The sequence below is a fragment of the Polyodon spathula genome, chromosome 8, assembly GCF_017654505.1.
Source record: "Polyodon spathula isolate WHYD16114869_AA chromosome 8, ASM1765450v1, whole genome shotgun sequence".
NCBI classification, from domain to species: domain Eukaryota; kingdom Metazoa; phylum Chordata; class Actinopteri; order Acipenseriformes; family Polyodontidae; genus Polyodon; species Polyodon spathula.
In genome coordinates this window covers 11,081,978-11,105,333 of record NC_054541.1, presented here as the reverse complement: position 1 = coordinate 11,105,333, position 23,356 = coordinate 11,081,978, and the positions used below count along the sequence as shown (strand labels likewise).

Below are 23,356 nucleotides of genomic sequence, written 5' to 3'. Positions count from 1 at the left end.
GTCTGTCGTTGTCACCGAGCACCTTGTTAATACTTCTCCCTCTGAAGTCCCTTAGACAGTCCTCACATAGCTCCAGATGAATTAGCTCCAGAGACTCTGTGCTGATGTTCATCACTAAATTACATATTGCCCCAGTACAACACAGACCTGCAGTGAAGACTGACAGCCCTGGTGACACAGGTAGGCAGGTAGATGGCAAGACAGCTAGACCTACAGGCTATGAATAAATACTGCATCGCCTCAGATTTTTCAGACATTTTTCTTAAAAACTATTACCGTAAAAATACAGTTGAACTGTCACAGCTTCTTCTTTCCAATATTGTGTAGAAAACAGTGGGATGTCACAATGTGTTTAATCTATTGCAGAGACTTGCACCAGAGACCTTACCAGCTAGGCCCCCGGTGAACTCAGGCAGACACCTGCAGAGCTGGCAGGCTGGTAGCTCACTGACATCCACTCTCGAGTCCCTGGCTGTAAAAGAGAAAACAGGCTCATCGTGGGATCGGAGGGTTAGGGTTGTGGGATTGGAGGACACCCACTGAACCTTCAGTTTTCTTGAGCTGTGTGTGCGGAAAAATGGGGAGAAAATCGGGTAAATTAATTAAGCACACTAAATTAAAAAAAAAATAATAATAATTTGTTCAGGAACACATATTTGGGTCGCTGCTTGTTTTACTGTAGGGTCTTCTAGGAGAGTTGTGAGGTCTTTGGATTCTGTAGCCCCCCTCAATTAAACCTGCAAATCCTTTCATACACTTGCCCTTAAATTAGCTGTGAATAGAAAGTGGTTGAGGATCTGCCTGGGGAAGTGTGTGTGTTTCGGTTTATCCTGCAAGAGGCTCTGAATAAGACAGCTATCGGACAGCCTGAGCCCCGCGTTTGTGACAGCTGATGTTAACTCCGTCAGACAGAAACGCTAAATACAGAAGTCATTGGGTTTTTGAGGAAGGAACCCTGTTATCGCTTCAGGAGATTTGTTTCAAAATCACGAAAGCCATTCGAGTCTGGGTGGCAGTCAGAGAAGTGATGTTTCCGTCTCGCGTCTCCACTGATCGAAGTATTATGCTTTGCCTCAAGTGTAGATTTCAAAAGGATGCTTTTACATCGCCAGATCCAGTCTGATTGCAGAAATTAAACTTTATAGTTCAAGGGAATAAGAACAATAAGTCATCCTCCACTGCTGTCAGTTCCACAATTTTCCCAGTTATTTATGATTTTATCCCTGTGCTGCACCTGCCTTGTGGACGGATGGTCAGAAAGACAGACAGACAGACACAGACGACTCCAGTCTCCAGCTGTTAGTTGCTCCTATCCTTCTCTGGCACTGAATCCATCCATCAAAGTCTCCCTCTAGATGCAGCACTTTGCCTCTCTGGTGCTGGTGACACTTTGAATCAAATCCTCAACAGCAGATGGGAGCCTTTGGAAAGTGGTTGCCAGGGAAAAATTCCCTTCAAGGAAAGCTCAGCACAAGTTGCTGAGCTGGAAGTAAGAGTAATTATCTGCCTCGGCTGGGTATAGGAGTCAAAGAGAAGTAGGTTGTGTGTGTGCTTGTGTGGTGCACTGCAGTCTGCAACTGCCCCTGATCTGATCACTATTGATCATTATACAGTACCCTGCTCCGAACCTGCTTCCAGCCAGCTTTGGTCATTATACAGTACCCTGCTCCGAACCTGCTTCCAGCCAGGGTTGGTCATTCTTGCCAGTAGCCATAGCCAGTAGATGGGCTGGAGACCAAGTATGACGCATTTAGACTAGGGTTCATTATTAAGGTGCAGGTGGCAATGCTGCAGTGCTGAGAATGGAAAGTGCTCATTATTATTACAGCGCAAGGTGACAGAGCCAGAACAGATAATGGAGTTTTAAGGTGCAGGGTGACAGTAACAGAGACCTGACGGTAACACTCTGCTGTTAGGCTGTTTAGAAACTTAACTAATAACTCTCTCTGGACAGCAGTTTGCAATGGCTCTGTTCTGTCAATGGATATTCATCTACTCCAATAACTCTGCGACAACTGTCCTCGGAATTCTCCAGATCAAAGCCCTACAGGGGATACTCCAGCTGGAATCTGTAAAAGAAGAGATACAAGCATCACAGATGGAAAACATTTCTGGAGATACAGCATGTTATATAAATATCATGCTTCTATTTCACTCTTACGCTGAATGATTACCAGCCCTATTTTGATTAGTTTGAGGGATCTGCCATAATATAGTGTCAGTCAACATTTTTGTTATGCTGAAAAATGAAACACTACAGGATGATATATTCCGAGTATCTGTATAAATTGAACAAATATGCATATTCATATATTTTAATACAATCAGCCCATTGTACATATGAGTATGCATTAGTTTTCAACACTGAGCTTGTGTCATGTAAATGTATGTATATGGCAAAATACCAATTACCTGCATTAAATTATTAAAAGAGGAGAGGCCCCTGGGGCTTTCATAGTTAAACTGGGAGAGTTTTATGTTGAGATCATAGCAATTGCTGGTGGCCTAGTTCCATTGTAGAGTGTTTTATGAAAAGATTATGGAGATACCTCTCTGCTGTTTAAGGGTATATTAAACTTTGACAGGCATGATCAATATTACCATCAACTCCCTGCAGGCTGCTGGAGGAGCAGAATGCCAGTCAGCCACAGAGTGAGACAGACCATAACTCTCTCCTCCTGGTCAATGTGGAACAAACACATCAGACCTCTCCATGATTGAAATGCATGATGACGACATTTGTTTAAATGGGTTGCTAGGTTTCTTTTCCAGTCTACTCTGTAACTGTAGGGCTGTTGGTGCTATCATTCCCTCTCTGTTCCTTTCTTTCAGGATTAGCCCATCCCGGCTCTATTCTCTTCCGTGGCTGGGACCATGGTGTTTTAAAAGGGATTCTCGTCGACCATGAAAGGGTTAGGAGCCAACCGCAGCCGCCACCTGTCCGACAGCTGCGATCCGTCCGCGGGCCACCAGGAACTCATGTACCCCTCATCAGCGGACCCTCGCAGCCCCTACCTGCTGAGCCCGAACATGGACCACTATGGGGGATTGGATGCCTCACACCACTTCCCCCCTCCCACCCCCAGCTCCCTGACATCAGACTACCTGCTGCCTCTCAACAACCAGCTCTCCAACAGCAGCACCTTCCCACGGATCCACTACAACCCCCACTTTGACACTCGGCAGCCAGACCTGACCCCGGGAGGAGGCAGCATCGGAGGCATCAGCACCGGCACAACTCTGGCCACCTCCATGTCTATGGGCATGGCCGGGAGAGGCACGGCTGGTAGAAGCATGATCACCAGTGGCTCGGCGACCATCTCGGCAGGGAGCAAGATGAACCGGCTGCCAGCCAACCTGTTGGACCAGTTTGAGAAGCAGCTACCCATCCACCGGGATGGCTTCAGCACACTACAGTTCCACCGTGGAGCGGCTTCCAAGCAGCGCAGCGACAGCCCGGGCCGCATCCGCTACCTGGTGAACTCTGTCCAAAAGCTGTTCGCCAAGTCTCAGTCCCTGGAAGGCTCTGCCAAGGGCAGCGTCAATGGGCGCTTCTCCAACAGCAGTGGCAGCGAGGACCCCAAACATAACCGGCGCAGCAAGAGCAAGGACCGGGCCAAGACGGAGAGCAGCAAGCAGCGGGTGAGCTCCAACATATCAGGCTTCTGGAGCTCCGACGATAACCTCGACGGGGACGCCAGCAGCTACCGCCATCCCACAGCACCTATGACTCTTGGAAGGTGCCAGACGGACAACCAGGGGCCGTCCAAGTACTTCATGCATGCTTACAACACCATCAGTGAGCACACGCTCAAGACCTCCAAGAGCAGCAATGACCTCAAGTTCCAAGCCTGCCCTACCCTGCCGGGGCCTGGAGAAGGTGGAGGTGGGGGAGTGGAGGACAGCAAGCATATGAAGCGTGGCTCATGGTCCACACTTACACTCAGCCAGGCACAGCAGGTCTGCCAAAAGGGCTCGGCCACCATCGACAGAACCCGGCTCAAGTCCAAGTCCTGTCACCAAGACCTGGCCTGTCAATACCTGAAGGTAAGTCAGAGGACCTGTGTGTGGTGCTCACTGGTGTATGTCCAAGTACAGAGTGCAGATGATTATTTCATTTCTCTGTCATCAACATGGTCACAGATCAAAGACATTCATGTTTCGTGTTGTAGTACTGAGAGAGTGACCTGCCATGGTAACTGTCTGAGAGATTGACCTGACATGGTAACTGTGATTTAGTTGGCATCCTCACAGGTGCCTGCAGGGCTGCTGAACAGCACACTATCACGGGACCGGGCCGGTGGCTCCAGCCAGATCCCCTGCCGACGGATGCGCAGCGGCAGCTATATCAAGGCAATGGCGGACGAAGACAGTGAGGACTCTGAGGGGAGCCCCAAGCCCTCCCCAAAAACCGCTGCCCGCAGACAGAGCTATCTGAAGGCTACGCAGCAGTCCCTGAGCGAGCAGCTCCCCCCACGCAAGTACGAACCTTTATTTTGATTACTCCACACGAGACACACAGACATGCACTCAATCTTTCCGAGACACACACTGACAGGCATGCACTCACTCTCATGAGACACACACTGCGATGCACATGCAGACACCTCCACACTCTCTAGTACCCAACATCACGGGTTCTCAAACCCGGTTCTGGGGACCCCCTGTGTTTGCTGGTTTTCATTCCAACTGAGCTCTCAATTACTTAACTAAACCCTTCAATGAACTAATAACTCACTTAATTAGACATTTTAAATTGTTTTCAGCTCTTAAACAGTTGGAGAGTTCAAGTTACTTATAAAATGTTATAGCTAACTTGAAATCTGCAGGTGTTTAAAACAAGAAATAAGGTCTAGTTAAGCAAATAATCTGTTTAATTAAGGGTATAGTTAAGTGACTGAGAGCTCAGTTGGAATGAAAACCAGCAGACACAGGGGGTTCCCAGGACCAGGTTTGAGAAGCCCTGCTTTACATGCTCAATGACACCCACATGCACACAGATACCCATGCATACTGACTTGGGCCCACACACTCACACTCCCGCAGAAATACAGAGACACATTTTTGCCTCTGATCGACGCCTTGCCCTTCTAAATTTCATGAATGTTTTTATTCCACACAAGCAGCACAAAGTGATCAACTGTTCTATATGGAGACTCCTTACTTTTTGGTGATTTTATTATTGATTATGAAAGGCGAGGGTGATGAAGACCACTGGTGTTATGTAAGCTTCTTCAAAAAGTTACACCAAATTCCTGGGCTGGTCAGACCACCGCTCTGTGCTCCTGCTTTTTATTGCTGCGAACCAATGTGTTCTAGAACATGGTAGGGTACTGAAGTGTGATGGTCTTTGCTGCCCTTTCAAATTTATATTGAGAGTTCACTCACTAGATGGCAGTGTTTACTCAAGAACTTGCCAGCTTACCTGGCAGCTCCCAGACTCGCCACAGCTCCGGAGGAAATTGCACGATCTATAACTGGGTATATCTTCCCAACAAGCTTTCCGTGGCGTCTCACAGCCAAACATGTGTCTCTCCGCAAAACAAAACGTGTGTCCCCACAGATCCCTGGGCAGCATGTGCTTACAAAGGGATATCGAGGTGCTGTGGTCACCCCAACAGAGCGGGATCTTGCTCTACAGCAGGTCAGTGGCCACTGGGGGGTCTCTAGCTTGATAAGGCTCTGTCACTTCACAAAATGGATGTCAACTTACACCAATCTCTCACTTGCTTAAAGCTAAAACATTCAGCCACCCGACTCTTCCATTGTTTGATTGCTGTCCTGCTTTCATTGAGCCTAGGCTGATTTTGTATGTTGCCATATGTACTGATCACACGTATGCATAGATGCACATTAAGAACTTGTAAAAGGAATCTAGGAATCAAGGATTCGGTTCCCTTTATATAGAATCAACCCAATGCTTTTGGAAAGATCTGTGCATTAAGATCATTTGTAGCAGTGTTGAAAACGTGTTGTTTTATTTACTAGTATGTATCCTTTTATGTAAGTGAAATGTGAAAGGAGTGCTTTGTATTTGAAAAAATACACACAGTGCAATCTGGCCAAAAATGTCAGTTCCAAAAAAACACTTTTTGTGCAAAATGTGCATTGCATGTGTTTCAGAAAATCAAGGGGTTATCTTGAATGATGTAAACTGTAGCGGATCCTAATGCTGCCACCACTTAAGTCTGTATTAATTCCAATTGATTTATCAGCCCCCCCCCCCCTGAACAATACAAATACGATGAAAATAGGTTCATGATAGAGCAGTGTATTATAATCTGCTATTGTTTAGACCATAAAAATAACCCAAGTCCCGTCTGTGTAATACTTTGTGTTTAAATTACAGGTTTCTTATATTTATATTACAGGTACTTTAACTGCAATGAGCACAGTGGAATGGAAATAATTGAAACTCATGCTGATCTACCGCTTGATAAAGAAACTAGCATATGTATAGTATTTTCTAGTGTACTGTAGAATTTTTATCATTACTGTAATAGCAAACACTTGACTAGCTGAAAAACAGTGCTAGATTTCTTAATATAGTATTTTTGGAAGCAGAAGGCAAAACAATCAAGTCCGAGGGAGATTGAGCAAACGCTGGGAGTTGGACAGTGCTAGTTATGGCAGGTTGTGGCACAAAGCTTTTTCCCAGTTCTATGGCGACAATCAACTTTCCAGAAGTCCAGTCTGCATAGTATGAGTTTTAAAGCAAAAGCTTATGAAATGTTCACACTCTCCGTCTCCCCACAGCTGTCTCCCTTCTCTGAGGGAGATGTCAAACAATCGCAGCCTGGATAACCTGGACTGTATCGGGGTCCCATCAGGATCCACCTACCAGTGCTGGGAAGATGAGGATTTCAGCCAGGCCAGCAACACTTTGGGCAAGAACAGCTGCATCAGCCAGGTGTGTGTCGCAGAGAGCATGGATGCTGCCATGTACTGAGCACTATAATGAGCAACGAAGCATTCCCAGCTCCCCTACAATAGGAGAGACACGCAGACAGGGCTTCAATAAGCCTCTGCTGTATCAATGTTATACTGGTACTAAGTCATTCACTGAAAATAGATAGCAGGGAATGAGTTCCTGGGATTAGGAGTGGTGGGAGGAGCAGAAAACTGGAGCAGTTACTCATTTGAATGCCAATTATTTCATTCTAAAAGTTATTTAAAATGAAACATGCACATACATTATCAGGTATAGGTATAGTCTGATACTGCTATGAGCTGGCATGGGCACATTTCAGGCTCAGTACGCACATGTTGGCAACTCTGGTGTACATTGCGGCTGCTTCATATGAACTCATTTCCTGCAGTTATGATAAAATAACTTATTTTTTTCAGAGCTATAATATTTCTGTATCTATTTTTAATGGATGATTTAGTACCATTTAAACATTGATTGAACGGACTGTTTGTGTGTCTGATCACCTACTATACAGCAGTGTGTGATCGGATTCCTACTAAAGACATTTTTTTACCTCCTAAGTTCTCTTATTGGTCAGTGCAGTGAGCCAATAAGGAGCCATATGGTCTAATTAATAGGTTTCACAACTTGACAATGGCAGGATATTGACTAGCCAACTATTGCTGGTTAGTTCAATTCAGTACACCCCAATACATTGTTTCTGGAAGTTGTGATCAGGCAAGGCTTTTGGTGTTTCATCAGAACCTGTTGGAACCTCAAAACCTGTTGCTGCTCTCCCATCCTGATGGACCTAAAGAGTTAGATTGTGAAGGGTGCGTTGAAATTAAATCTGGAGGGAGTGTTTTAACACTTCACTTACTGAGCCACTCTGCTCCAGATAGACCATTCCTCACATTTTCATCATCTTCATCCACCCTGCTTGGCAAACAGTCAACACTGCCATGAGAACGAAAGTAAATTGTGATCCTAGGGCACAGATCTGCTAGCTGGATCGATAACGGAGCACCCTGATCAAAAGATTATGTCGATGTTTTCCTCACAGGGAGAATTATGTGAATCAATATCATTGCTGTGAGTAAACCTTCCCACTGACCACTCTAAAGCTACTACTGAGGACAATGATGTCAATCTACTTTAAATGACCTCACACCTTTCTTTTTAAAGCCTACTCTTCTGCCTCAGAGAGGAGGTTGGTTACCCCAAGCAGTAAACGCCCTGCAGTAACTCAGAGATAGCCATTTGTTTCCGATAGCTGTCCTTCCTGCTGTAGTGTATACAACTCTTGTACTGCTGGGGAGTGGCTACAGAAATAGATCATATTCTGTATTGCTTTTATTATACAAGCTCTCAATATTAGTGGTTATTTTATTATAGTGTGTCCTACCCAAGCTGTAGACCGTATTACAGCCAGCGTACTTAATTATGCATTCAAGTACAGTAGGCAAGCATTTTCCAGCTAATCCCCTCAACTGTGTTGCGTGTCTGCTGCTTCTTGTGTTGAGTGGCTCTTGTGATAACACTGGCTACATTGAGCTGCAGAATCATTCACCTACTTAACTTTCTTACCCTTTTATCCCACTTCTTATTCACCATGCTAAGATCCACTTTCTGCACCTTCTTGTATGGCCTCAAAAAAGGGTGTTTATTCAGCTGGGGTGTGACAAAAGGGGGACAACTTTCTCAAGGACCCACATGACAGTTCAATGTGTCAATCTCAAGCTGTTTTACTCAGATGTATTGGCCTGCTTGGAGAGGGTCAGTGTGGGCGAGAAGTGTCGAGCAGCCAGCACTGAAGACTGAAGTCCTCAATTTACCTACAGAAAAGATACAGTAAAGAGTGACATACTGTTAGTGTGAATGTGTATGACAGTTCAGATTCTAAGGGTTTTGTTCGTGTGTGTGTGTGAAGATAACTGGCATTCGAATGGCCCTGTGGTGTATGTATTGGCTGAACAATCCTCCCTATCCAGTAACGTTGGTTGCAGCAGGAAAGATCAGAAAGGTTTGAGTGTTGGATGGTCCCCAAGTTCTGATCTGAACCTGCGTTGTGTGTTGCAGGTGCAGCAGCTGGAGGTCCACAGTCAATACGAAGAAATGTGTGAGTCAGTCTTCAGTGAAATGGACTCCCAGGCAGTGCAGGTCCTGGACTTGCCCCTGCCCACCTGTTTCCGATCCCGGAGCCACAGCTACCTGCGTGCCATCCAGGCAGGCTGCTCCCAGGATGATGACATGACCTCCATCAGCTCCGAGTCGCCCCCGCCCATCTCCACTGTCCGCACCTTCAGCACCAGCACCAGTGAGTACCAGGGCGTGAGCTCCGGGGAGGGAGGGGCGCTGTAATCCCAATACAGCTCATCAATGATCTGTCTGTTTACTCCTTTTTACTGCTTGTTGGATTTCGGACACTTTTGAGAACTGACAGTTTGTCTTAAAGGTTTTTCTTTCTGGTACAAAAAAAAAATTGCTTTGGAGACACTTCAAAATACAGGTCCATTGTTAAATGCCATTACCATTTCCAAATATTTACTACATGCACTCGATTCTGAGTATGGAACTTCATAGTTTGACAACATATATATATATATTATATTTTTTTTTTTTTTTTTCCTGATCAGATCACTTTGCATGTACATGTATTAAATAACGCAAAAATAGTGCATGTATAGTGTAGCTGCAGTGTAGTTAATGTACCTGTATTTTGAAGTATAACTTCTTTAGAGCAATTTAAAAGTCTGTGCTGTGGTGTAAAATGCAAATGGTAGCACTTAAAGTCCAAGCAGACCTGCAGGGAAATTTTACATAAATCTGAGGATACATGTTCTGATTGTGTTTGAAAATGCTAACTTGTACCCTTAAAAGCCTTTCTCATTCACTGAAACGTGTTTGTCTTGTAAAATGTTCCTTAAAATTAAAGACTCACTGCTTGAGATGTTGTTATTTATTTGTTTGTTTAATTAAAGTAGCATGTCACTGTGGGTATTTGGATTTAAAATAGGATTTATCTCTGAAAACGTATGTTGAGCCTTAATTGTAAAGCTTATTATTCTTTTGATTGGTGTTCAAAGATAATAACGACTAATATTCATACAGTGCTCTTTATTTCGCTGACTTCCACATCACAAAATCTTTAAGTATCTTGAACTGAATTACTGAAGTGCCCTCAAAATACTTGTACCAACATGGCCTTATGCAAATTAACTGAATACGCAAATTATGAAATCATGAAATAACCAGGGAGACCTCTATATGTTTTGGGTCTGTAATCAACTGGGGCATTATCCCCAAACACATTTATCACACCTCACTATTCTTATTGCCAGCAGTCTTCTTAGGTAAATGAACCAGTTTGATTTTCCTTTCCACAAAAAAAGCGTGCATATTCCACTTTGGAGACATGCATTTATTTCTTTTGAATTGTTTTCCGGCTGTGTGGGGACATTGGCTACAGTCAGGCATGATTTGATGTCATCATTTAGTCCTTGGCTGTGTCTGGGAGTCCTTGGGCCTCTCTCAAGCAGAGATTGGTCAGAAATGTTTAGTGGTTTTAGAATAAAGGGGTTAAGTTGAGACCACCAGGCTCAAACTCAGGTGTCCAGAGATCAAAGTAGAAGGCATGAGTAAATGCATCTGTTGCATCAACTAGCACCTTGTGTATCTGTAGTGCTCATGTTTATGCAAATGGTGAAGGTAAGTGATCTGGTTGAGTAGCAGTTTGCGATCCTATTTTAAACCTTGATGCTGAACACCTGCAGAGAGGAAGCGATGGATTGAGCAGGTGTGTGACATCACCAGGGAAAGTGCTCCAGCGCTGCCTAATGTGTTGTGACAGTTTCCCACTGAGATATTCCTCTCTGCACACACTGACCTAGATTCCTTTAGCAGAATGACTTTTCTGTGAGTGAGAGGGCAAACATAGATCCAGCTTGTCAGAGCCAGCCTGTTAAAAAAAAAAATAAAAACCCAACGATTTAAAAACAGGCAGAGACTGCCCTCACACAAGGTTACCATGGGGAATTTGCATGGCAGTTCTGGAGTTTACTATACTGTTACCGTGGTTTTAATTTGATCAAATATGCTAAAGTGTCTTAAACTCCAGAGGTTATGGGGTTACAAAGGAAACATGGCATTTTAATAGGACTAGCTTTTAAATACATAACAAAAATATTCTCTAGCACTAAAGTAATCATCAGCGAGTTCAGTTTTGCCTCTGGCTGTATGCTTTGAAAGAGATGGCAGGCAAAGTTAGGGTAATGGTGCAATGTTCATGCTTTAAGCTAACCAGTCCACTGCAATTAAAATACATTTTCACTGTCCCTAGTGGGAAAGTCCTTGTTTAACGAGCTTGTCTACAATTGGGATCACTGTTTGAAAAAAGGGTCTTCCTCTCAATGTTTCAGTTAACTATTTATTCACTATTTTTCAAACAAAATTATTTTTTAGCTGTCATATATCTTACATATATTTTAACCGGTGGATTCAGTAATTTGTGCTTAATAGCTGATGCAAAGAGTTAGTGGAACAAAACCTCCAGCATCAAATTCCTTTCATTACACCATATTAGGGCCCGAGTGATGGAGCCATGCTTCTGAATTGCTACTTCATTGAAGGGTGCTCCTTTAACAGTTTTTGTGCTTGAAAGCTCTTCCCGTCCCGCTTGGCTATTGCAGCCAGAGTCAACGAGTAGCTTAGTCTCCTGCCCTTGAACAGAGGCAGGAACCGAAGGGGTTTGAAGAGGAGGCTCAGACTTGGTTGTAAATTGGAACAGTGAGTTTGAATCCAAGGAAACCTTTCTGTTTGTTTGTACAGGTCTTTGAAAACAGTCACAGGGTGGGGAGGCTAGCTTTGTGTGTGTGTGTGAGCATGTGTGAATGGGGTTCCGTGTTTATGAATGGAGAATGGTGGATCCCTGTGTTTGCTTATTCCTGCTGTAGTTTCTTTGTGGTAAAGGGACAGAAGGCTCTGTCAGCTGCTGGTGTGAGAGCCAGGTGCTCTGTTCTTTCGCCTGCTTCTTATTCATCAGGGGGAAGTTGAAGTTAGTGCTTTAGTACCTAGTAAGCATGCTGTGTGTTTTTGTTTCTTTTGGCATCTTTGTTGTCTACGACGGGGGGAAGTGAAAGCTTACTCTTTTGTTTGTGGCTTACACGTATGTGCTGTTTTTTTGTGTCCAGCATCTCTGCTTATATTTCTTAATTTCCATTTTATTGTTTTGCTACAACATGCCTTTCTTTGATTTTTCTGTGTGCAAAATCTAATTCTCTGTCCAGCTGTCTTGTTTGTGTTTGTGTTGATTTATTTTATTTCGGGTAACAAAAAAAAAAAAAAAAATTATCTTGCATGACAGTAAAAGAAATTTGAATATATGTAAATCAAGTACTGTTCCTATTCATTATTCCAAGCTTGGGTTTGTGTTAAGTAATTTCCATAAACAGGATTATTCCGTGTTTTTACCACTCCTTTAGCATGCATTTGTTGCTTTAACTGGGTGCTACACTACAGCAAGCTTATATGAGGGTAGCATTACATTTACAGTATTTTTTGGATGAATGCGACAAATCAACATTGTCTTTTTCATTCATGCATGTATAAGTGAACAATGTTGTCAGTTAGGCTAATGACATTTTGATGAGGCTAATAGCCATTACAAGGTACTTTGCAGTAAATCTGTAAAACATTCTAGACAGCAGTGGTCTCCTTTCAAAAAGCATAGAGCAGATGTGCAACACAGGACGCTCTTTGTTCTCATTGTGGTAGCTTGTTGGATAGCCCTAAATCAGGAGAAACTAAACAAGGAATATGTGTACCTATCTTGTAGGGACTAGAAAATCATAGTTAGACACTTAGTAAAGTGGCGCAGTTGGATACAGTAAGTATACATCGTGTTGCCTTACAAAAAAAAAAAAAATCCTTTCTTACACTGTCGGCTTCACTTTCCTAGTGAGTACAATGGACACGCCCATCTCACGTTACTGAATTCCTATATAAATCTGCGGTTTAATTCATAATTTATGTGCTATACTGGTTATTCATTTATGTTGCTTCCATCAGCAAAATATCGGAATAAATTAATTTGAAAGCAAGCCCTTTGGTTCTAACGTCCACATTGCCTTTTTGACAAAGGAATGGTGTGTACCGTGGTCCCGTAGACTCTCGTGCACGAGCATTCACTCAAACGGAATATTTTAGCTTTATTTTGTTCTCAATGTACTCGTTAAAATAATTCTCAATTTGCACGTTAGGGAACAAAGTTGAGGGAGTTGTTTATTCTAATTATATTATCTCAATTCAGCCCGTTATTTTTCGACTCACCACGCCACTACTGCGAGCAGTCCTGGTAACCACCGCCCATCGAGAGAGTGACAGCGTCGAAGGCCAATGATATTTGCTCTCGACCTGCCGGTCTGGTAACTTCAGCTTTTAAAGAGGAGAACTCTATCCAATAGAAATGAGGGAGAGGGCGGGAGGAAAGCGATGTCTCTCAATATGAAGCTTTAAGCGGGGATGGGTGGAACGCGAATGAAAGCGTGAGAAGAAGGGCGGGATAAGAATCAATTATATCCAATAGAATGAAAGATAGTAAGACTATAGCCAATAGTTTGAGAGAGGTGGATTTCAGCATACGGATTTTACCAATGCACTGGAAAGTAAGGTAGGAACCCCGGCAAAATACATCCAATTGCATCTAAAATAAGGCGGGGCTTAAATGATTGGTTCTCCAATAGCGATAGGTGGAAGGTGAGTTTGTGACAGAATTCCCCAAATAGGGGCGGGTCGTTCTGGCGCCTTTCTATTAGCGACGTGGAGACGCGAGTTAAGATGGAAATTGAGACTTGAGCAAATTATGGAGAAATTGACATTTACCAGGGAGTGTTGTGTGGTTAGGTCGTCACAATAGTAAGTCGTTATTACGGGGGATAACGGGATGTGCAAGGAGTTGAATCAAAGGTCGATCATCACAAGAAGAGACGATTCGGGAGACTGCACCCGGTAATTTAAAATATGGACACAGTAGCTTATTTTATTGATTGCGTGTGGTGTCTGGTGATGCCTGTTGAAATGATTTCAGCATATCAGACATCGTCTTTATGTAACAGTTATGTAACGTTATGCGGGTGCGGCGTTGATGTAGATTTTGTAGAGATTTAATAATTAAAACAACGGGGGACAAACTTGATAGAAATATAGCTGTTAAGATTTTTCATAAAGCTAGTGCTTACTAAAATAATGTGCAGACAGAAGAAATGTGTGCGCTGACGTGTATACTCCCATCTGTCTACCCGGGTAGTGGAAATACAAACAACAAGGGCTTCGGTATTTAATTGGGGCATCTGCTATTCTATCAGCTATACTGGAAACACCGTTGTCTGAAATGAAATGAGATCGTACATTGAAATATGTACAGTAATTGCTCATTTGATATTTGAAATAAATCTCGATGTGTGTGGGTGAGCGGAGTTGAAATGGCACGTTGCTGTGGTCTCATCATCTGGGGAGACCGCTTTTCGGTTTTTGGGGCGTGTGATGTCAGGATATAGAAATTATGAGTGTGGGTTTACACTTAGCAAGGCTATATATGGACTCGGCAACTTAACGGAAAGCAGGGGTGTGCATAATGGCTCACGTTGCAGACTGTTTAGCTGTGGTGATGGTTATACAGATACTGTGTAGCTATGTTATTCAAAGCAAAACGGTACAGGACCTATAGCCTGCCGCCAGGATGCATCGGGGTGCGCTCGCGGCTCGTTTCTTCGAAAGGCTAATCTATTGCAGTTCGGTTCAAGAACGACACGAGTGTTTTTTCAGACTGTTTTGCGATGGTTTTTGACCCTGGATTGGTAGTCCCCTAAATTATTATGCATAGTGGCTTGATAATGATAGGTCAAGTCGTGACAATATCAGCTTCCCCATTTTCCTCAAAACTCCCAGTGGGTGAGGAAGCAGTTCAGCGGTGTGTCAAACTTAATGTAAAGAGTAACATTGCTTTAAACTGTACCGCGCCACCTATCAGTTTGTCAGTGGTACCTTAGCATACGTTTACTATCTCTCCTTGTGTGCGTCTCCATGTGTTTGTGAATCACATTTCATCCTATCTTTCTATGTGGTCGTGTTTGACATTTATCCAGTTATGTCAATGATATATATATATATATATATATATATATATATATATATATATATATATATATATATATATATATACACACACACACACACACACACACACATCATACACACACTGTGTGGACAACTGTTTCATACCTCTGCTTCTATCTTATATAATCTGAACAGTATCGCTTTCAGTCACAAAAAATGGCAAAGTCCAATTAAAGGCTGAATGAAGTGTTCGTGCTAAACAGTCTCCGTATATTTCCTGCCACAGGGCGGCGCCCTGGCCCCGCTCGCCACGCCTCTTCCCCTAGTATTCAAGGTCGGTTTAAAGGGATCGTTTCCTGGGCAGGCACAGAAAGAAAGCCGGAGTTTGTGTCCCACAGTGCAGGAACCTCTACAGTCGTCCCTTTGTTTCAGTTTTGTGCTGACTGCGGTGCCACAGTACGAGGTAAACCCGCCCTGGCTTGGGTAGTGAGAAGAGTGCCACACAGACAGACAGACCGGCTGACCACGGTTTGGTTCTGGTTATGAGGTGAGCAGTTTAAGGACATAAAGCAGATGGTGATAATGTAGCCAAGTTCCAGTGCAGCTTGCTTGGAGGAAGGATCGGGCTAGGAAAAAAAAAAAAAAAGAAACTTTCTTAGGAGACAATGTGTTATACTATTATGATTTAGTGTTGTTGTGCCTTTATTCTTAAGCTGTTGTGTTATAACACCACCCTATCTCATTGAGTGAGACTGAGTTGTACAGGATGTTGTCCGTGGTTTATCGATGTGGTAACCAAGCTACTGCCTGTCGTTTATAGAAATATTATATTGCAGTTACGGAGATCGCCATAATGAAACTTATATATAAAGTTCTGGTTTTGAGAAATAATCCGTGTCTTTTAGACATTTCTCTTTTAAAACGTTGCTGTTTCAAAGTAACTGATCTGGAATTGCTGACAGATTTTTGTGTGTGTGTGTTATTGCTATCAACAATAGAGCGAGTGTTAGCTTAAAAAAAACGACCCCCCTACTGAGTCCCAGACGCAGGAGTAAATGTTATTTAGCGTGGGTGCGTCGGCCGTGCAGCCATTCTTTCCAATGTTAAAGTACAGTAATTAGATGTGACTTTTAAATAAACAATATAGTCGCTGAGTCTTAAACGCGATGTCATTAAATACCCTGCTGATAGAGTACACTTCCACAATGAACGCAGTCTGGCGTGAGATTTTACAAATGTAAATTGTTTTGTAGGTCACAACTGGATCTCATAATGCCAGTAACCTAGCGACCCAAGACTGGATAAAACACAGCGAAATGTGAATCCAAACAGGAACCTACATCTAAAACAATTTGACAAAATAGCTTGTTTGTAAAAGTGACTTTTTTGTTTAGTTTTTTCGGGTGCATTGGCGAGTTAGATACACTTCTTTATGTTGAATGTATGATTAGAAAAAAAAAAACTTTTTATATTTTAAAATTAGTTAAATATCCGCTGTGCAGGTGTTCTCTGTAAAAAAAAAAAAAAAAAAAAAAAAAATGCTGTCAGCATAACACACTTTTTTCTTTTTTAAATTTGTGGAGGTTTACATTTTGTAGCAGGGATGGCAATAAGACTACTATTGCTTTGAAGTTTCACCCATTCCAGGCTTTACTACCAGCTTGATTAGCCACAGTGAATAGTTAACAAGCTCAGGTGTGTCTTATTAGACTCCTAGCAAAACCAGGAATGGCTCAAACTGCTATGCGGTGGGAGTCTTATTGCCATGCCTGTGTAGTCTGCCAAGTTGCTTAAAAGACGGAAACATCATTTTGTTATGCTCCATTAATTCTCCTTAAACAGTGGCCTTTTCTGTGATTTACATGCTGTAAAATCTCTGCTTCAACTCTCTTCTGTGATTTTACATGCTATAAAATCTCTGTTCTGTGATTTACATGCTATAAAACCTCTGTTTTTTCAGCTCTTTTTCTTTGTCCCTTTCTGATTCACAGCCAGACCTCTGTACCCGAGTGCTGCTGTCTTTGTGCTTGGATGGCGCTGTGCTTGTTTTTAATGCTTAAATGCCTGGATAAATAATTGAGACGCCTCCTGCCTGCTCTGTTTTTTTTTTGTTTTGTTTTTTTGGTTAAGTGCTGCGTGCAGCAACGGTGGCTCATCTTTTGAAAGCTCCACGATGTGCTCGATTCACTCGGAGTGCTCGTCCCCCCAGATCTGACTGTGAGCCAGGCAGACGATCCTGACACGCCCTGCTGATCGCTGGAGTTCTAACCCAGCCTAACCTTTGGCACTTGCAGTCGAGCTCTGATTAGAAATATTATACAGTAGAGTCACGGGGGGGCTGAAATAATTGCCAGCTGCGCTTTAATTAGAATATAATGTTCCGAAAACCAAAAGTTAACTTTTAATGCTTTTTTTTTATGTCAGCAATTCATTATTCATTGACACGCCTTGCACTTCTACCATGAGTTTACAGTGTCATTTTTTTTTTACCTTTTTGAAATGTATTATTTAATTCGGGCATCCTACAGTCTATGTAGGATATGAATTGATATTTAGAATAGGGTGCAGTTGGCACAGTAGCACAGCCGTGACCAGTCTTCTGCAGTAGAAGTACTCTGTTATCGTGGGTGCCTCTAGCAGTCCTGTTTGTAATGCAGGCTGAATGCAGACAGATTCACCTTTGCATACAGACTTCAAAATCAGTTGCTCCAGGCTGTCCCCAAGCAATCTCATATAACTGCGAGTTAAAAAAAAAAAAAAAAAAAAAAAAAAAAAAAAAAGGATTTTACTGCAGCTCCATATAAATGTCTTTCTGAACACAGTTAAAAAGAAACAGGAAGCATCACTGATAGATTATTTAAACAATATACATCTTGTGCTTTTGAATAAAGTAGTGACTTGTTTTTTTTTTTGCATTCACACTCCTGGTAGTGTAGCTGAGTCCTGCTTTAGATCTTGTCTTGTATCCTGTTTACATGTATTTGGTGTTAGCATCTTGCTGTACTTTATCGGAGACCAAATCTAATGGGCTGGTTAGACATTTAATTTGTTAGCACCTTACAAGACTTCACTTTAACATCATTGCTCTAAGGATTGTCGGCTGTTAGTAAACGCAGCTGAGCAGTTTCATCCTGATTACAAAAGGAGAGGTTGATGTGCAAGTCCTCAGTTTTAATTACAAGGCCACTCTGCCTCCCAGTCCCTCTGCTCTGATTACAAGGCTTCACGCTGTAATCATAAAGCCAGATTAATAGTGCGCTGCTGACTGTGAAAAGGCTTGCTTTGTGCTCTGACTATGGGAAGGGCAGCTCTGGTATTCAACAGCTTCCCTATTCTAATATTGAACATTCAAATGCAATGGGTGAGCAGGGAGTAGTGCAGAATGTGATTTGCAGAGCCCAGGGAGAGTAAGGCAGTGCTTTAAACAGTCTCAGTTTATGGAAACCGTGCAGGCTTAAATGACAAATCAAGCGACTAAATGGCAGAGTCTCTGTTGAGCACAGCGCACAGACTGTACATTCTCTATATACTGTGGTGTTCCAGGGATGGAAATAAGACTCCTTATCTAGCAGTTTCAACCATTCCAGGTTTTACTAGTAGCTTGATTAGCCATGTTATAAGTAACATGCTCAGGTGTATCTTATTAAAGTCGTAGTAAAACCAGGATTGGATCCAGCTGCTTTGCAGTGGAAGTCCTATTTGCATCCATGTGTTTTATTTATACCTGTGCTGTGTTAAAACAGGTATATGCTAGCCTAGAGAGGTGCAGAAATTCAGATGAGACGTTTCCTTTAAGAGAAACCTTCTCTGCTACAAAAAACTAAAACACTAGTATTCATTAGTATTAAAGGTAACTAACACTTTAGAGGTTTTTTTTTTTGTTAACACAGACATGATGAGATTCAAACACATGTGGTCCCAGACGCTCTCGGGTCCAGACATACTTGCAGTTATGTGCTGACGTACACACCATGCAAATACGCAAGCTGAGACCTAGACCCTGACGGTCCTTTGCAGCTGAGAGGGCTGGGTCTGTAGGAGGAAATCCCTGTAGCCTTGCTCTTTGAGGATGTGGTTTCCTCCACAGCGACGAGGAATGTTCTGACACAAAGCCGGGTGGAAGGAGACAGCAGAGCTCGTCCTGCGTGCATATGATTGTTTTCTTGCACATCGCTTTTTGGCTGCTGTAATCTTTTTCAAAGCACGGGCAACACTGAGACGTTCAGAGGTAAAACTGATCTAGTGTATTTGAGAAAAGAATACCTAGAAGTAAGCAGATTGCAGCGTTCCAGGGTATGGTTCTGATATGCTACCACCATGGCGACAGTATTGGTTTGTCAAAACGTAGCACTGTGGTATCATTGTACTGTGTGACTGTAGTGCCACAGAAGATCGATTGTTAAAGGTAGGCACTAGGAAGGGTTTTAAGCTCCACATTCATGATGTAATGTTATCTCTATGTATTTAGATTGGAAAAGAAAAGATGTTGGATGGATTTGGAAATCCGGCAAATGATGTGTGAAAAGGGCCGCTTCATTAGCCCGATGTTAACCATGGCTTGGAGCTGAGAAGACAGGATTAAAGGGGGCACTGTTCAGGGGTGGGGTTTGGGCAGAGTTCACTTTGTGCTACTCTCGACCCCAGAGCAGCCAATTGCAGCCAGGGTCCTGAATGTCTTGGACAGGTCATCTAAGAAGCGTAATGGGATCAAAACATTGGGCAGCTTTTCCAAAATGCAAGACATTTGCCTGTTGGTAAACTGAGAGCGTATGCTCCTGAATTCGTCTGGGTGACAGCTGATGCTAATGTGATTAGTTACCCAATAGCTTTCACAGAAAATAAATCGGTAGACCGTAATAGAGATCCAAAAAGAGTTTAGGGTATCATTACTTGGTTACCTTGCCACCTAGAAGTCTCTGGGACTTCTATTGAGAAACCTGGCTAAATCTCGCAGGGTCTGCAGTTTCACGTACAAATCGGTGACCAATGAAACTGCTAGGTAGAGGGGACTCGCACCCTGAGCAACAGATTGATAATTGCAGACATAACTGCTGTCACTGAGGTGTTTTCTGGGTGTTGACGTGTAAAAGGATGTGCTAATCTCTTTGGAATTGCCTCTTTCCAGTTCCTGCACAAGCCCCTGCATGACACCATTTCAGGCCGTGCCTGGTTTTACCATAAGCTTAGTTTGTGTGTGTACAGGTTATATAAGATTGTGTGCATCTAAACAAATCAAATGTAAATCCTGGAATGGATCAAGTGTCTGTGCACTTGGAGCTATCAGAAATCAACTGTAATTTAGAATAAAATGTCTATATGACAGATCTGTTCTTGAGAACCAGGACTGCTCAGGTATTGCCTTGTCGGAGAGCTGTGCTGAAGCAGGAGATGACCTCAGCTTGGACTGTGACGGGTGTATATGGAACGTCGCAGATCCTTCTCTGCACAGGCAGTGGAGGAATGGGTTTGGTTGGTTGAGTGAGAGATTGCTGTAGCAGTCAGAACACAACAGTGCAGAAGGGCCATTTCCCAATGACAGGCAAGATCCAGACATGAATACAACCAGACAGCCTCAATGAGAATAGCTCAGCCAGGATGTCACATAGACAGACATAGTTTTTTTTATATCTATGTGTATATTTAAAATATACAGTACATTAACTAAATTCATCACGTGGGTCAGTGAGCAGCTCAAATAAACCTATTTTCTGTCAAATTGCTGTTTTTAGTAATAAAGCCAATCTGATTTGCATCAGAGAGAAGCCACAATAAACGAACAAACCAAACCAATTCTGCTGCCTTGCAAGTTTAATTACCGAAACCAGTCAATTTACAGAGTTTTTATTTTTCTATTGTTATTTTCAATAAAGAGGATTAACCACAATTGTAAACCAGTTCCAGGTGTTTTAGGCGGACGGTGTGAACAACCCAAAAGTGTTGCATGATTGCTGAAGCACATGAACCCACTGTCTGAGTGCCGTGTTTTTTTGTTTTTATTCCCCTTGCAAAGACAAGCTCAGACGATGAATGCTGGATTACGGTGAATTCAAGCTGTGTCATCTAACCTGTGCACACACACAGTTGTGTAATAACCTGAAAGCGTACCAATATTTGTACAAAGTGAAGTTCATCGGATTATATCTCATATGCATTTCAGAACAGCCACTGGAAGCTGGGGCAGACTAACGCTAAAACCTTTCATATTGGGGTATCTGTAGACTGCCATAATCAAGTCTCAACTGTTTTTCACTTACAGTAGCTATAAAATTAGACAAGTTTGTGTCTGTCGTTTGTGTTACTCTTGTGTTTAATCTTAATATTCCTGATTTGTCTTATGGTTCAGTGTTTTAAGATATGGATGAAGCATTCCGATTGCTCATATGACCGCGCCCATTGAGAAACACATATCAAACTAGACTGCATCTGCTATATACATTTCTGATTACTCCTCCTGTTTGTTGTAGAGGTTGATTGAAATAGCCAAGCAATTAAAGTGTGATTGAACTGCCTTTTAAATATGGGTTGGCTGCAGCCTGCCTAGTTACACCTTGTAACAAATTTTTTTTTTTTTTTTTGGTTCCTGGGTAGTAAGTGTTATTTCCTAATTGCTTATGCCTCAAAAGTATAGAAAATGTTGTTATTCCCCACAAACTTTGCTTTTGTGACCAGGACAGTGATATTTTGAAATGTACCTATTTTCCTGAACATTCCAGATAGATTCAGTGCTGCGTAAACTTGGAGTAACTTCTAGAACTTTCCAGTAATATAAATAAAGGGGCCTTAAGCCCACCAGTTCAGTTTAGTTCCAGTTGCCTAAGTGGATACATATCTGCATTTTTCTGAGATGGCATCAAGAGGCTGCAAGCATCGGGCAGACGCATTTTGCTATGTCTGCGGCCAATTTATCAAGACAAGAGAAAAAAAGTACTCCGTGGAAGCATCTGCTAAGATGAGGCCTACAAGGCATATTTCGGCATGCCTGCTGGGGATCAAGACAAACCCTGGGCACCTCATTTCACCTGCGAGCACTGCAAAAAAATTTCTGGAAGGTAAGATGGACAATTGTTGCTCGGAATTTTATGTTATAAAATTTGTTAATTTTTAAATTTGTAAAAGTTTTTAATTTTAAAATGTTTTACAATTTTCAATGTTATTGAAAAAATATCATATGAAAAATGTTGCGAGAATCTCTTACATATTAATCATGGGTGAAATAAATGTATTTTTGTAGGATGGTACAGAGGGGAAAAGAGAGCCATGAAGTTCGCTATCCCGAGAATTTGGCGGGAACCCACTGACCACTCAAGCAACTGCTACTTCTGCATGGTGGACCCTTCCAAACGTCGGACTGGCAAGAATGCACCTGCTGTCACGTATCCAAACCTTCCTTCATCCATCGCCCCGATGCCACACTGCCGTACACACGTACCCACTCCTCCTCCGGAGAGCAGCCGTCTTTAGATGAGAGCAGCAAGTCAGAGAGCGAGGAAGACGTTGTAGATCCAGATGACAATTTCAGAGGTGGAGCTGAGGAGAGAAACCCATACTACCCCAACCAAAAAGACTTCAACGACTTGATTAGAGATCTTGGTCTCACCAAGTCCAATGCCGAGCTTTTGACATGGCTCAAGCAGTGGAACTTGTTGGATGAAAGTGTGCAAGTCGCAGGTCAGAGGAAGCGTCACCAACCTTTTTCCAGCTTCTTCACCCGTCAAGATGGGCTCTGCTTCTGCCACAATATGATCAGTCTGTTCGAGGCAATCGGAATCGCCTGTAACCAGAATGAGTGACGCCTCTTCATTGACAGCTCATCCAGGAGCCTCAAAGCCGTGCTGCTCCATAATGGTAACAAGTACCCGTCTCTTCCCCTGGCTCACTCGGTGCACCTCAAAGAGGATTACAACAGCATCAAGACCTTGCTGGATTTCTTGAAGTATGATGAGTACGGCTGGGAGGTCATAGGAGACTTCAAAATGGTGGCATTCCTGATGGGTCTCCAAGGCAGTTTTACCAAGTTTCCCTGCTATCTTTGCCTTTGGGACAGCAGGGACACCAAGGCGCACTACCACAGGCGGGACTGGCCACAGCGGACCAAGTTCTCTGTGGGGAGGAACAACGTCAAGTGGGAGCCACTGGTGGACCCCCGGAAGGTGCTGATGCCACCACTGCACATCAAATTGGGCCTTATGAAACAATTTGTCAGAGCTCTAGATAAGGAGTCGGCAGCCTTCAAGTACCTTCAAGACTTCTTCCCTAAGCTGTCTGAGGCAAAGGTCAAAGCCGGTGTCTTCGTCGGACCACAGATAAAGAAGATCCTGGAGTGCAATGAATTCC

At 42.9% G+C, this 23,356-nt stretch overlaps 1 protein-coding gene across 4 annotated transcripts in view; it reads left to right on the top strand.

Moving 5' to 3' along the window:
* Positions 1-23,356, top strand: part of LOC121319376 (disks large-associated protein 4-like) — a 108,100-nt gene that overhangs the window by 71,471 nt on the left and 13,273 nt on the right. For 3 of the 4 annotated variants that reach the window (XM_041256758.1, XM_041256759.1, XM_041256760.1), the window contains 4 exons: positions 2,833-4,047; positions 4,240-4,481; positions 6,757-6,910; positions 8,990-9,227. In XM_041256758.1, coding sequence (XP_041112692.1) covers positions 2,905-4,047; positions 4,240-4,481; positions 6,757-6,910; positions 8,990-9,227 — 1,777 coding nt within the window. In that variant the 5' untranslated portion in view covers positions 2,833-2,904. The remainder of the gene's footprint in view (positions 1-2,832; positions 4,048-4,239; positions 4,482-6,756; positions 6,911-8,989; positions 9,228-23,356) is intronic. The other variant, XM_041256761.1, reaches the window with a different exon arrangement.